The following is a 14,559-nucleotide window of genomic DNA, read 5'->3' on the forward strand; positions in this document are numbered from 1 at the left end:
GTTTACCGGTCACGTGGTCCGAGCAAGTCCCGCCTGTTCATCTCGGATACGTCACCAAAATGCATCAACCGAGAAGGCCTGGGAAGACGCTGCACAGGGACCAGGCAATCAAGTTATGTCGATAGTGAAATATATTACATTATCAAAAAAAAATAGGGAATCGAAAATGAATGATGAAACCGGGACCGCTTTGTTTGCTTTTATTTATTTTTTATTGACTTGTTATTATTTTTTCCTGGTAATGAAGGGGAAAGGTATAATTTAATTGTAGGTATTGTGATACGTTTTAAGCGACCTTCCTCTCAGTTATGCGAAAAAGATAAATTGATTCAGATCTTTCTCGTGATACTTTGACAAATGGGAAGAGGAAACAAGCGGAAATAGAACAAGAGACCTTTAACCCTTTTTTCATTTATTCATTCACTTATCAGTTTATTTCTTCATTGCAGTATTTATTATTTATTTATTTACAGGCTGTATATGGAAGATTTGGCAAGAAACCAGATAAAAACTTAATAGATTCATACGAACACTTTTTTCTTGGAAACTGTAACAACTTGAAAATGTCTCAGATGCTAAAAGTTACCTTGTGCAGGTAAGAAGAAAAACTGAAATCTGTAACGAGCGAGAATTTTCAAACGCTATTTGGGTCTTGGGTAATCTATCATCTTTACAATTTTATTTCACGACACATGCCTGCTCTTTGAATGCCCTTTATAGCTCTCAGTCAAAAGAGACGCTTGCTGCAAAAATTATGAGCTACAGCATAACAATTCTAGAGATGAAACTGATATCATAAGGAAATAAGCTAGAAAGCCAATTTTGAGGTGGCTGACAAAAAAAATAAGATTTTATGGGACAGAATGTCTGCAAAAAATGCTGGGGGTTTGTTCGCCAATAATTGGTGGACCCCAAGGCGTGCGGTCCATCGCTTATTTTCCTGAGTTTATTTTGACATTTGAGTCGTTCTGTTTCTTTCAGAAATGGAGTTTTAGGAGCTTCGTATCTACCTGTAAAAATCGTATTTGACCCCAAAACTAAACGACTTCACCCAAAGCCGACAAAGGACGCCAAATGGATAAGAGTTTGCGGAAAGAAGGACAAGCAGTGTGAAAAAAATTGCAAAGATCCAAGAGAAAAGAAAAATTAATCTTGGTCGGCTGACCTCTGAACTAACTTGCTGTTAATAGGACAAATATTTAGCAGTTAGTTTTGATGTTGGTCTTTGTGTTGGTATCTCTTATTTCTTCATATGATGAAAATCTGTCAGAATATCGAAATTTATTCGTTTAGAATTTCTTACAGAATAAAACTTTGAGAATTCCTCTTTGTCTCAACTGTGTATGCTATGTACAGCTATTTAGAGAAAGACTGGAAAGGTTGTCGGAGAAAGTGCACGCAACAATCCCGAATGGCCGATTGTGGGCGGTTTAAAATTCACTGTTCTTCAATTGGCACGAAAAGCCATGGAAGTATGTTTGCAAGTGCTTAAGGAAAGCAACAAAAATAGATTCGACAGCTTTAGTGTCAGGAACAGTGTATTTATCATTCTCATATTTCTCTCGGGATTATCGCGTGCACATTTGTTCACCGACAACCTTTCTCGAAAGGCGAAGGCAAAGAGAATATGAAAAAAGCAGTATTTTAAAGTTGTATCATCATATTTGTCGTTTAAATTTCTCTGCCTTTAATGCACAATCACGGCATGAAATGCACTTCGCTCTCTGATTTCGTGTTCTGTAGAGGAGTTAGATACCAGGCGAACCAGAGCTAAAAACGAAGCTCCCGTTTCAGCTCCGTGATCGATTTTGGCTCTGCATGAATCGTGTAAGATCTTTGTTGCTTGATACCGTCGGTTTATCAATAAACGATATGCTCGCACGCGAACGGCCACGCGAACCAGTTTAACGAGAGAAAACAAGAATGAATAGTCTAAAAGTTTCGGGTTGCGGCGACCTCAAAGGCCTGCCGCGAATCAGGTAGAGCCTCAGTGTCTTTTTCTCAAGGAGGCTTTGCCCGCAAAGAGGTTCAGTTACAGATAAGAGTTTAACATAGGAACAACCTTTACAATCATAGGGATCAGGAAGAGCTACCCAAGTCCCCGAAAGGCTCTAATTTTTGAATACACTACAGACATTATTGACACCTAGGAAAAGCATTAATTTTTTATTAGGTTGGAGTTCCACCAGTTCAACTCAAACCGTGAAAACGCTCGATGTGGCCAGCGGATTCCTTCAAGTTTGGAGCGAGTTAACTGACGAAAATTGCTTGCATCCAGGAGATACATTTACCGTTAAAATAAATTCGTTCTTGTTTCTGTTTCGACAAGTTTGGTTTCCGTTCTTTGAGTACGTCGCATTAATTTCCTTCACGCTGAAATATTACCTGCTCTTTCGCGATAATTTCCTTCCGTGTTACTTGAATGTTTACCTTAATTACGACAAGAATTAATTTCCTGCATTGCGTTAATCTCTTCTCTTCAGTTTATTAGCGAACCAGGGTGTGGCCCGCAAGAGCAAAGTGGCGACTTCCTCAGTTTTAAGGACTAAACCGGTTTTGCTCAGTGTATGTCTAGCCGGATTTATGAAAACCGTACCATCGGACACCAGGAGCCCCCACACCTTAAACTGACTCAACTAAAGTATATATGGCCAAGAAACTCAGCTCTTACCCATGCTTCTCTTAAGGTGACTCTCTTCTTGGTTCCTGATTAGCAAAAGAAACATTCAAGTCCATCAAAAAGACACTCTGGACTTTTCCATACATTCTAGCTGCTTAAAGGCCCTGAATGACGGAGGACGCTTGAGACTTAAGCAAGTTCTAAGCAGAGAATTCAAGGTTAAATCACCCCCCTGACTTCCTACACCCCCCCAGCCTAGCACGTGCTTGAGGGGAATGCTTTCATTGGCCAATGGGCCTCAAACGTTACAAGAATTTGACATGACAAACTAAAGGCAGACATGACCAGTGCACTGACTCTCCCAGACCAGGACTAACGGAAGGTACAACGCTTTTGCAGCACCCTCCCCCCCCCTAGGGATTGACATGGAGGCCCCTTTCCAACCCATGGCGAGTTAGCTCAGGGGCTGAACTTGCCAATGAGACCAACCAGGACAGCAAGCCCCCTATGTTTTTTCTCACCGCAGTGACCAGAAAGCTGGCTATCGCCAGCTTTCTGTGCGAATATTCTGGTCCATTTTGAGGTATGTTTCGAAAATTCGGCTAGATGTATTTATTAAAGGATAGGAATTGAGAATAATACCTCTTTTTGATTACGTGATTTTTTTAGTTACTAGTAAGTGTAGTTGCAATGTAGCCTGCGCGAAAGGCGTTCAAAGGGGATGGGGAAGAGGGATTTCGGGCGCGCACGCAGGCTATTACAATGAATGAGATCTTTCGGCGTCCCCAATCGGATATAAAAGCGCGCGTTACGGTCTCAGTTTGGACGGGAAGTCAAGTAGGATTCGTGTCGTTTACACATCGTTTTGGTTTGCAATCAACTTTTGGCACAAGCGGGACCGATATTCAAGTGATCTCTTTCGTTAAAACGTTTTAGTTTCGGTTTATAGTAGTGGACAGAAGTACACGAATGTTATGTTTAATGGGTTGAATTAAGGCAGCTACGCCCCTGCCAATCAACGGGTTCATAACTGATAATTTACGGTGTACGATGTACTTAAAATTGGTCTTTTTTTATGCCAGACATATTTAACGTCTGAGACGTTTAAGTCGATCGGTGTAAAAACGGGAAGGATAAAAGTAGACGATAACACTGGGAAAAAAACAGAGTTCTCTGAAAAAAATGTAAAATACTGAGCCTTCCAAGTCTTCTCTGGCACGAGTTGGGCATCAAAATGTTCCCAGTTTATGGCGTCCCGTTTTTATACAAGACGCAGACTAGGCGCATGTTACGTCTGAGACGTTAAAGTCGTCTTAAAGGTTAAATCTCATGAACTGCGCATGTGTGAGCCGAAGCTCAACTCTAGAAAATTCTGCGGAATCTGGCAAAAACAAGACGGCGGCCACAAGTGGTGGAGCCGGCCATGGCGGTAAAACATGGAATTCGGGTCGCAAAAGGACGATTTCTGATCTCAAAAAGTATAAGATAGTCTGGTTTACGAGACATAGACATATTTTTCTTTTTCTCGAAGAGAAGATATTCCAGTCGTGACTTGGTGTGAAATTGGATGAAGGATATGAAGGTTCCAACGACGGAGATTTCGCAGCACATTTGTATATTTTCATGTTTGTATATTTTGAATATTTTCAGCCTAAAATCAGCAGAAAATAAGGATATTAAGCCCGGGCGGGAAAAACATTCTTATAAAAAAGAGTGTACTAGTGAAATCAGAAGCATATAAGACTATAACTCCGAAGCGTCTAACTTCCCCTTATCTGTTTAGTTATATGCTTCTGATGAAATTTAACTTCCTGCATATGACAAAATCAGCGTGACAAAATCATTGAGGGAACTTCCATCACATTCAGGAGCATGGGAAATCTGGAGAAAATTAAAACTCTTATTTAGCTGCAATAAAGAGCTTTAAGTTTCTAAAAAGGGTTGAAGAAAATGCTCTCGCATCAGAGGGCAAATCCTGCCGACCATAAACAAAAACCAAAGGAGAAAAATCAATATGTGTGTCATGACCTCAAAGCGACAAAAATAACAAATTTATTTGCTCAGTCAAAATTTAGAACCCTCTAGAGTATAATCTACCCGCTAGAGAAAGAACACTTACTGATACACGCATCATTTTGGCGGGAAGTAAAAGTCGAGTGTTGCCCACGACCTTCTTTTAAATAAAAACAATTCAAACGAGAGCGGGAAGAGCGATTTTCACAGTGACTTCTCGAGTATGCGTAGTTCATGAGACGACCCCTTTAAGTACGTCTGAACGACGCACTTAACAGAAGACGTTAATGACGTCACACGTTAAATGTATTGTCTATAGCATAAAAAGGGCCAATCATGATTAGCCATAGCACATTTTTTAAAGATCCTCTGAAAGGCTAATGAAAAATTTAGGGAGCCGATCGTTAAATTCTGCTCCAATCGTTAACAATAGAGAATCAACCTTTTCGATAACTTGACTATCTCATTTCCATTTTACAAAAGAAATGCCGCTATTGTTGAAGCAATAACTGCTAGTCAAACAAACAATCGCTCCCAATGATGAATCAGCTCATTTACTGGCTCTTAATGTCAATATCTTGCGTGAGAACTGGGACACTTGGTAAGAGTTCAGTTTATTTGAATAGATAGACAAGAATTTCACGGACGATTTTTATTCTAGGGTAAAGTTATCAGGTCTCATATTCAATTCATTTTTATCACATAGTTTTGTAGTTTTAGTGATTTCCAAATCTTGAAATCGCTTCTTGATTTACCGTCGCAGCAATTACAATAAATAATTAGTTGCCTAAATCTCCCTCCAACCTTTTTGGAAAGTAGTCTTTAAGTGCATTATTATTATCATTATTTTTAATTTTTATTTTTAACCAAATTAATTAGATAATTAACTGAGAGGTTAATGTCTGGAAATTGATGTGAGGTGCGTGGTGTTTTATGGGATTTGAATTTGTATTTATTGCAGCCATTGGATTGGGGCTGGTGTAACATTCTACGGCCAGCCTTCTTCCCGTTAGGTTTTCGTTTAATCTCAACAAACAACAACGATTTTATTGAAAAGCAAAGAAATACATTAAACATACACGCTGCCTGTATTTAGCTAAGGCTATTCGAGGCAGGCAGTGTGGGTACTCTACATACTTAAAGATATTTAAAAAGGAAAATTAGAGAGATTTACAACATTATGTGACACTATCGAGGGATTTTGATTTACAGCAGAAATGTTTGCTCACACCTCCTATCTTATGCACTCAGATTTGGATTACTGTCAAAAGAAATGAACTATAAACAACAAAAAAATATATTTTTGAAATGTTTATTGTGTTATCACCTATCGCAGCGAAAATCAGGACATGCAAGCAAGCCAAAACTTTAAGCTAATTATCACTACCCCAGTTTATTTTCTCATGCGCGATTGACTCTTACCTTGGACGCAAAACATTCCACAAATGTCTCTGGTGTTCCAATTTTGTGAGATACACATGCAAAGAGACATCGGCTTTAAATAACAAATATTATTATCATTGGTAAAAAAAAATTCATGTGACAGTAAGTTTTGCTTCTTTGTTTTGCCTACATTTAGGTCCCTTTGTGTATGAAGCCTGTTATTCAATAGCTTTAGGTTCTTTCAAACCAGAAACCTAAGACTACGTTCCCCGTATTGTCCACCTGTTCATTTTTAGGAGTTTTTGTGTCTGGCTTTAGTGAACTTAGTTTTTCCTAACTTGTAATTAGCTTGGCTGGCCGCAGCGCCCAGATATCATTATCAGTATGTGTAGGGTTGAGTTTTGGAGGAAAAATAAGACAAAATATATAGGACGGTTAAAGCGCAACGGGATTACCTGTAATTGAAGACGAAACATACAGTTAACTCAATATATCCCGCTTCACTGATTATCAACACCCGTAAAACCAGTGGCGTATTAAGAGGGTACTTGAATTATTACTTAACTATGACAATATTTCAAGTTTGTTATAGGGTTATTTCTAGCCTGAGATGTTCTTTTTTCTTACTTCAGTATTCTATTGTTGATAATAAAATTTCTTAACACTGCGGATAAGTTATTCTATTCTGTTAACGAAAATCATCAGTTGTCCATCAAATTAAAATCTATCCATATTGGACTTACTGCACTCCATTTTCCCAACAAATTTTCTTTTCTATTGTAGAGCACGTGAATTTACTGTTTGTTGGTGATGTTTCCTTTTCTACGCCCTTGAAATATTACGTGGAACATGGCTATCACACTTATAATGACTCTTTCAATGAAGTGGCAAAATACGTAAAGAACGCTGATTTTTCAGTGGCCAATTTGGAATCTCCCTTTGTCAGCAAAGACATGTATCGATACAGGAAGGGGAAGCATGTCGTATTAGATGCAAGTTCAGATGCCGCGTCAGCCTTAAGGTGAAACAGTAGCTAAATCTGAATTTGCTACACAAGGTGATAAGTTAATACACAAATTTTGAAAAGGTTCAAGGACATTTACGCTCAATCCTGCTTTTATTGGTGTTTTAACCCGCTGTTAATAGTGTTTAACCTGTTTTTAACTGATTTCGTTTATTGGTGTTTTAACCTGCTCTTAATGGTGGTTTTTTATTGTTGATTTAAACTGATTTAAACCATATTAAAAGATATTTATAACTGTTTTAAAGCAAATTCAAGGAGGAAATTTCAAATTTAGCAAAAACAACAATCATTAAGCTGTACCGTTGTTGGGACAGGCAATTTTGTTTCATCATCAATTCAGGGTACGAAATTTTCTCTAAATCGAGTTCTTACTTTGTACTGTTCGAGTTATTTCATGACACTTTGACCTACTTTCACAAAAATTTCCAAAAACAGTGGGATTTGATGTGAATTACTTTTCAAATACAGTGAACTCTGTTAATACAGACACTGGGAGGGGGAGGAGGGGGCTACTAGTGAGAAATGAAACAAGATGGTGGCAGCGATCGTCAAACTAAACTCTGTATAACTTATCCTGCCTACTGAAACACTGTGAACATTGACATGCTGTCTCATGAGGTTTCTTTTTTTACACTTGAAAAAAGTAAGTGTACACTAGGTCATATTACAGTAAAAAGCTCACAAGAAAGAAACCGTATTAGCAGGGTTAACTGTCTATGACAGGGGCGGATCCAGGATTTTTTTTAGGAGGGGGTGCACTCGTCTCTTGCTCTACTTCCACACCAATAAACCACATATTTTATTTTTTGGGGGCAGAATACCAGTTGTATTAGAAAACCGCAGGTCATTTCAGGGGAGGGGGGTGCGCACCCCGTGCACCCTCCCCCTAGATCCGCCCCTGTATGAATAGTCATTGCTGAATCTTTTGACTGGACAAAAAAAGTTTCTTTTTTACACGTAGTTAGGTTAGTAACTTTTTAGTGACTTTTTTTGTTGATAAAAAAACGTAACTATCGTTGTCTTTATCAATGGGTGTCTGCATAAAGTGAGTCGAATTTAGAGAAAAAGTAAGGATTTTCCATAGGGCCTGGGGTCCGAACTTTCGTTATGACAAGGTGTTTATATAGCGGGTGTCCGTAAAACAGGGTTTGAATAATTTAATAAATTATACTGTCCTTGGTGCAACAATGCTGGTGTTAGTTGCTTTCCAATAGAAAAGTTGCAGAAATAAATCACGATTTTTTTAAAAATTTATATGGACAAGGGATTAGGAGACTCTGTTTCAGAACGTAATCAATGAAAATGCTGGATTTTATTTGTAGCACGCGGTTTTCACTTCTCCAGAAGCTAAAAGGTCCTGATTGTTTACATGTAACAAATGTAGTTTTATTCCCCGGCTAATATTCTTGTTCTTGGGGAATCATGCAATTCCCAACAAAAGGAAGATTTTTAAGAGGGGAGATTACAAAAATGTCACGTTTCCGGAAAATTTTTAGGAATTCCCAAGCAGAAAAATAATCACTCTAAGCTTAACTGATCATTGATTGGTGCTTTGCGAATGTTTAGTGTTTTTTTGCTGGCATGGATGACGTTTAAATACCGCTAGCCTGTGTGGTTGCAGGCGTCGAAAATGGAGGGGAAAGGAGGCAAAAAGGGAGAGTGGACTGGGGAGAGTAGGAAAGGATTCCCTCTCCATTTTTTATTACGCGCATTGCTTCACCCCGCCCCGCCCCCCCCCCCCCATACCCGCCCCCATCCACTTTCCTCTTTTGCGCGATCAAATACTAGATTTCGTGTAAGACCTGCATGAAACCTGCAACTAAGACATATGTACTTCTGTTTTTATAAGGTTTGCTGGATTTGACGCTGTTACGCTCGCTAACAATCATTTAAACGACTTTGGCGAAAAAGGGGCCAACTTTACAACTGAGGTTTTAAAGAAAACAGGCGTAAAATATATTGGTGTCACTTATGGAAAGTATGACACATCCCAGGTCAGTATTACCTGCGGTGACATTCAGCGTTGATATAAACCAGACATGCTTCCAATCTCTGTAAAACTCCTTCGAAGACTTTATACTTGGAAGAGATTTTCTGTTCTGTTTTCACTACTCTATGTGGTCTACTTGTCTCCCAAATTTTTGTTTAGGGGGCTAAGGATCCCCCTGCCCCCCCCCCCCCTGCCTGCTTTCTGCTCCGCCGCCTTTGTCTTATTTTATTGGAAATTTGCCCGGTGCAGCTGCCTGCAAAACAGCCCGGATTTTCGCATTGGCTCAGAACGCGCGCTTGCAAGGGGGCAAAGGAAAGGTTTGGACTGAGAGTACAAACGGAGAATGAGTTTGGCGCCTTGTAACACTGATTTTGAGAAAAAAAACTCCACTATTTTTCAGTCTACCGGAGCAGCAATGATGAATACTTATGTTTCTGATTTAAGTCTAGTAACTGATGCTCTTCATCACTCGTGACGTTGGACTTGGTCTACATCTTTTTTTGCCTTTGGTTCTTCCTTGAATACTTTTCATGGTGTGGTTTTTCTTCTCGTTGTTCATAAGTCTTGCTAAGGAGTTTAAGGCCCGTTTCAAATGTCGTGCTACTGCCGGGCCGAACTCAATTGATCGAATTAAATTCGACTTTAGCACGGCAGTAGCGCGACGTTTGAAACCAAGTCGTGCTACTGCCGTGTAGCACAGCAAGCCTTGCCGTGCTACACGGCAGTAGCTCGACTTGGTTTCAAACGTCGCGCTACTGCCGTGCCGAACTCAATTCATAAATTATAAATACATTATATAAATACAAGATATCTGGCTGTGGTTAAAGAACTACCTTACAGAACGAAGACAATTCGACAGAATCAACGGATCCGACTCTGATACACACATTATAGCTCACGGAGTGCCGCAAGGGTCGGTCCTTGGACTCACGTTATTCTCCCTCTTCACAAACGACCTCCCAAAATCACTACGCTCTGCGGAAACTTATCTGTATGCAGACGACACAACAATATACTTTATCGTCATTATTGTCTTTTATTGTAGGAACCCCTAATCTTGGAGGTAAAAGGATTAAAGATTGGATTCCTTGGTTATTGTGACAGTCCTTCAGCGAACGAACTAAACTGCACTGAACTAAGAAGGCAATTTAATGTTGGCCCTGCAGCTTATAGCGATGTTATTGCCACTAAAGATGTCAGCAATTTGAAAAAGGTAGTCTCCTTACTTTGTTTATAACCTTCTGTAAAATTCTACTGTTTTGGAGTGTCATTTGGCAAAACAAAACCGCGATGAAGTTCAAGGCAGTACTGACTTACCAAGTTCAAGACAATGCCCGTTATAAATTGTGAGAGGCGCGGCGGCTAAGGGGTAGAGCTCCGGGTCCAGGTCCTCCCGGAATCATTGTGTTGTGTTCTTAGGCAAGACACTTTTCTCTCTCAAGCAGTACCTCACTCCATCCAGGTGCATAATTAGATACCGGTGAATGTTTGGTTTAATTAAGCTTAGATCTGATACTGAGACACTTGGCTCGAATGACAGACCAGGGGCAGCAGCAAATCACTTTCTGTTGCGTGTTTGGGAATCCAACGAAAATTTGCTCATTCTTGCTTACTTTTCAAATCCTTCATCACAATTATCTTGTTTGAGATCTTATATCAAAAAAGGGATTAAGTGTCTTGATCAAAACTCTTCTATATTATCGTAAAGAGTACCCGGGTTACCGCCTGTTCCGGGCGAAAAGGGGAATCTCCCCTCGTTTTCCCCCTCGTTTTCCCCGTGTACACGCTTTAACCCGCTCCCCACCATCCGACCTCCGCGCTCCACAGTAACGGAACGCCTAATACAGGCTATATCTAGGCCTTTCCAGATTCTGCTCGGCAACTTTTTACCAACTTTTAGGATTTTGAGCAACTTTTTTGTCAGAGAGCAACTTCTAGCAACTTTTCGGAAAACTAGCACTTTTTTGTTAACTTTCGGGCTTTTGAACCAAAATGCTGAATGACCCCTTTTTTTTTTTTTAAATAAACAAGTTAAAATTCTAAACATCTTTCTAGTAAAACTCATATTTTTACCCTTTGAATGGGTATCATGCAGACATGGTAATTAATTACAAGAATTGGGTTTGGGTAGCATCAACCTCGTTCCCAGGGCTTTTCCCTTCTCGTGAGGGGCGCCCCCCACGTCACGTGTAAACACAATGGCGGACGCAACGTTGTCTTCCGAAGACGAAGAAATCGAACCCCCCCCCCCCCCCCCACCAAAAAAAAAAACTGTCGATTCTGTCTAACTTTTTCCAACTAGCCACTTAGATTCAATTTTTTTAAAGGTTGCCTAATTTGTTGTAACTAGTTACTTAGTTGTACCTTAATGATGATTACAAGGCTATTGATATTAAAATCACACATGCTGTCTTAAAAATAATAGAGCAACTTTACAAAATTTTTGAGCAACTTTTTCAATTTTGAGCAACTTTTGAGCAACTTTTTGGCATATTTCTTAGCAACAATTAGCTTTTTCGGAGCAGAATCTGGAAAGGCCTAGCTATATCTTCGTACGCCCAGTTCTTTTCTTGGTGTTTGATAAACCATAGAACACTCTGCTATCTTGTTCCGTAAGTTAATAAAATCAGGGAGGGACTTTCGACACATTATGAATATTACAGAATTCTCACGAACGTAACCTAATTAACTCTAACCTTTACTCCCATTATTGAAAGCTAAAATGTAGCTACTGTTTATTGTTAAGGCCAAAGTGGACATCATTGTAGTTCTCATGCACTTCGGAGAAGAACTTTTTTCAAAAGCTCTCCCGTATCAGCTTCATATAACAAAGCATCTCATGTCCCTTGGCGTGCAAGTCATCATTGGAGCACATCCACACGTGCTTCAGCAACATTGTCTCCATGACAACAAGCTGGTGGCCTACAGTTTGGGGAATTTCTTGTTTCATCCGAGAAGACCAATGAGCGGAGTCAACCCGGTAATACATGACACTAAGGCCAGATAAATGATCACAAAAACTGATCCAGGTCGTCATCTATCTGGCCTTGTCTAATACATCATAAACCTCTCATGGTATGTTAACAGTGACGATATTATCAAATGCAAACACCGAAAACCGGAAACATAAAACTAGGACCGCTTTGTTTGCTTCTCAGATCACAGGGATCGAAAACAATCTGTATGTGTAACCGATTGTTTACATTTTATAGTAAATGTACTGGATTTACCGTTTGCTTCACCTACAGCGATATATATAAATCACTGTTTTCCGCAGGCTAATTTTATCCTGGTAATGAAGAGGAAAGCCGGTATATTTAAGGTCGTGTGATACGTTTTAAAGGACCTTCCTCTTAATTATGCCAAAGAGGTAAATTTATTTAATTCATTTCAGTGATTCTGTGACAATTAGCAAATGGAATAAGCAGACATGGAATTAGAATGAGGCACATGAAGCGTTTTCCTTATGAGCTAACGATTACCTTTATCCTTTGCATTTATTTATTTATTTATTTATTTATTTATTTATTTATTTACAGGGTGTGTATGGACGATTTGGCAAGAAACCTGATGAAAAATTAATAGATGCTTACGAGCAATTTGTTCTTGGAAACTGTGACAACTTGAAGATGAGTCGAATTCTTAAAGTTACCTTGTCTAGGTAGGAGGAAGAACTGAAATCCGTAATGTACGATAGTTTTTAAACCAGCTCTTTAGAAATGCTATTTGGGCCATGGATAATCCATTATCTTTTTTACCTTAGTTTTATTACACGATATACGCACGCCTAGGTGATGACGAACAATCACGTGTTTATAGTCCCGTTGAAGCTCCCAGTCACGTGATATGCTCGATTTGTTAAATTTTGGGCTACAACATAAGCAATTCCAGAGATGAACAAAACATGAAGAAATTAGCCAGAAATCCTATTTTGAGGCGAATGACACAAAAAATAACATTTTATGAGACAGTCTGCAACAACATGCTGGGAGTTTGTCCGCCAATAATTGGTGGACTGCGCCTTATTTTCCTGAGTTTACTAGATTTCAACTGACATTTGAGTTGTTTTGTTTCTTTCAGAAATGGTGTTTTAGGGGCTTCTTATCTACCTGCAAAAATCGTATTTGACCCTAAAAATAAACGAATTCACCCAGAGCCAATAAAGAACGCCAAATGGATTACAGTTTGTGGAAAGAAGGATAAGCAATGTGTAGACAGTTGCCATGATCCCCCACCAAGAAAAAACCAAACTTAATCTGGCTAACCGTTAATTATCCAATTTGCTGTTAATAGAACAAACATTTTTGTATTTGGTTCTGATGTTGTTCTTTGTGTTCGTATAGGTATCTATATTTTTTCTTCATGTGATGAAAATCCGTCAGAAAAAATTGTTTCCAGTTTTAAATTGCTCACATAGACTTAGTAAAACTTTGAAAATACTTCTTTGCCTAACCTGTGTATACCATACTGAACGGAGAAGGAAACGAGAATGTGAAAGCAGCATAGTTTTAACGAGCATCGAACAAGCAATTTTATCACCCTACTTAGTGTGTAAATTTCTCTGCCTTAAATGCGCAACTACGACATGAAATTTCTTTCTCTGATTTCGCGTTCTATGAGAGGGGGTAAATACAAGAAGACGTTTAATATTATCATTTTTGTGGCGGGTTTGCATAATTATTGCATAAATTATGCGATAATTATGCATACCCGCCACTATGGTATAGCGGGGCAAGGCATTATAAGTACCTTATATTTTGTGAATAAGAGGTCCTGAAAAATTCAATACCAAGAAAGAAAATAAGGTTCAACAGACACCAGTAAGCTGCTTGGGTGGAGAGCTAGATGTTTTGCACATTATAAGATATTTTTCTCTTACCGAGACAGTTTTGCTCTCAATGTTGTTTTCTTTGAGGGAAGGAGGTGGGTTGTTTATTTTATTTTATTTTATTTTGCCTTTCGGCCTTATGTTAACTTTTGGAAACGAAAACAAAAATATATGAATAAAAGATCCGATAGTCAGTTGCTTGTTGAAGCATTTAACAAGAAAAAACTGAACTTAAAAACGTTACTCGACGTTTCGATGTATGTTTTGATTCGTGCTAAGCTTTTCTATTAATAAATCTACATAACAATGAAGTATGCACGAATACAATCTAATTTATTCAAACCTCAGCTCTTTAAACAACTCTGAAACTTAACATTTCTCACTCTTGATAATGATGTGTGATACATCGAAACGTCGAACGTATTAGTTTCATTTTATATTTTGTATGTTCGAGCGAATTCGGAACTTCGTCATTTGCGCGCATGTTTTTCACAAACGTTGCTTTGTCTGAAATGGATTCAATTAATTAGCTGGGTAACAAAATTTCGTTTGTAGTGGCCGCTTACGCCCGGCTTCAGTGCTCTCTCCTGTGGCAGAGGCCTCTTTGTGTCGTAAGAAGGCTGGGGAGAAGGGAAAGAAAGCGCGCAGGGCACGATGGGAAGGGGATAGAGAGGAAGAGAGACGAGGCTCCTGTCTTTTTT

The 14,559-nt window shown here is 39.1% G+C and overlaps 2 protein-coding genes across 2 annotated transcripts in view; both read left to right on the plus strand.

Annotated features, from left to right (window-relative positions):
• Positions 1 to 1,240, plus strand: part of LOC140930033 (capsule biosynthesis protein CapA-like) — a 7,885-nt gene extending 6,645 nt beyond the window's left edge. The window contains exons 6-7 of the mRNA XM_073379690.1: positions 474 to 595; positions 982 to 1,240. Coding sequence (XP_073235791.1) covers positions 474 to 595; positions 982 to 1,150 — 291 coding nt within the window. The 3' untranslated portion in view covers positions 1,151 to 1,240. The remainder of the gene's footprint in view (positions 1 to 473; positions 596 to 981) is intronic.
• Positions 1,241 to 3,949: 2,709 nt separating this feature from the next.
• On the plus strand, positions 3,950 to 13,316 carry LOC140930034 (capsule biosynthesis protein CapA-like). Its single transcript, XM_073379691.1, has 7 exons — positions 3,950 to 4,049; positions 6,800 to 7,037; positions 8,890 to 9,034; positions 10,076 to 10,243; positions 11,777 to 12,010; positions 12,570 to 12,691; positions 13,111 to 13,316. The coding sequence occupies exons 1-7, from the start codon at positions 3,950 to 3,952 to the stop codon at positions 13,283 to 13,285; spliced, it is 1,182 nt and encodes a 393-aa protein (XP_073235792.1). The 3' UTR covers positions 13,286 to 13,316.
• The last annotated feature ends 1,243 nt before the right edge of the window (positions 13,317 to 14,559 follow it).

Source organism: Porites lutea, chromosome 3, assembly GCF_958299795.1.
Source record: "Porites lutea chromosome 3, jaPorLute2.1, whole genome shotgun sequence".
Taxonomy (NCBI): Eukaryota; Metazoa; Cnidaria; class Anthozoa; order Scleractinia; family Poritidae; genus Porites; species Porites lutea.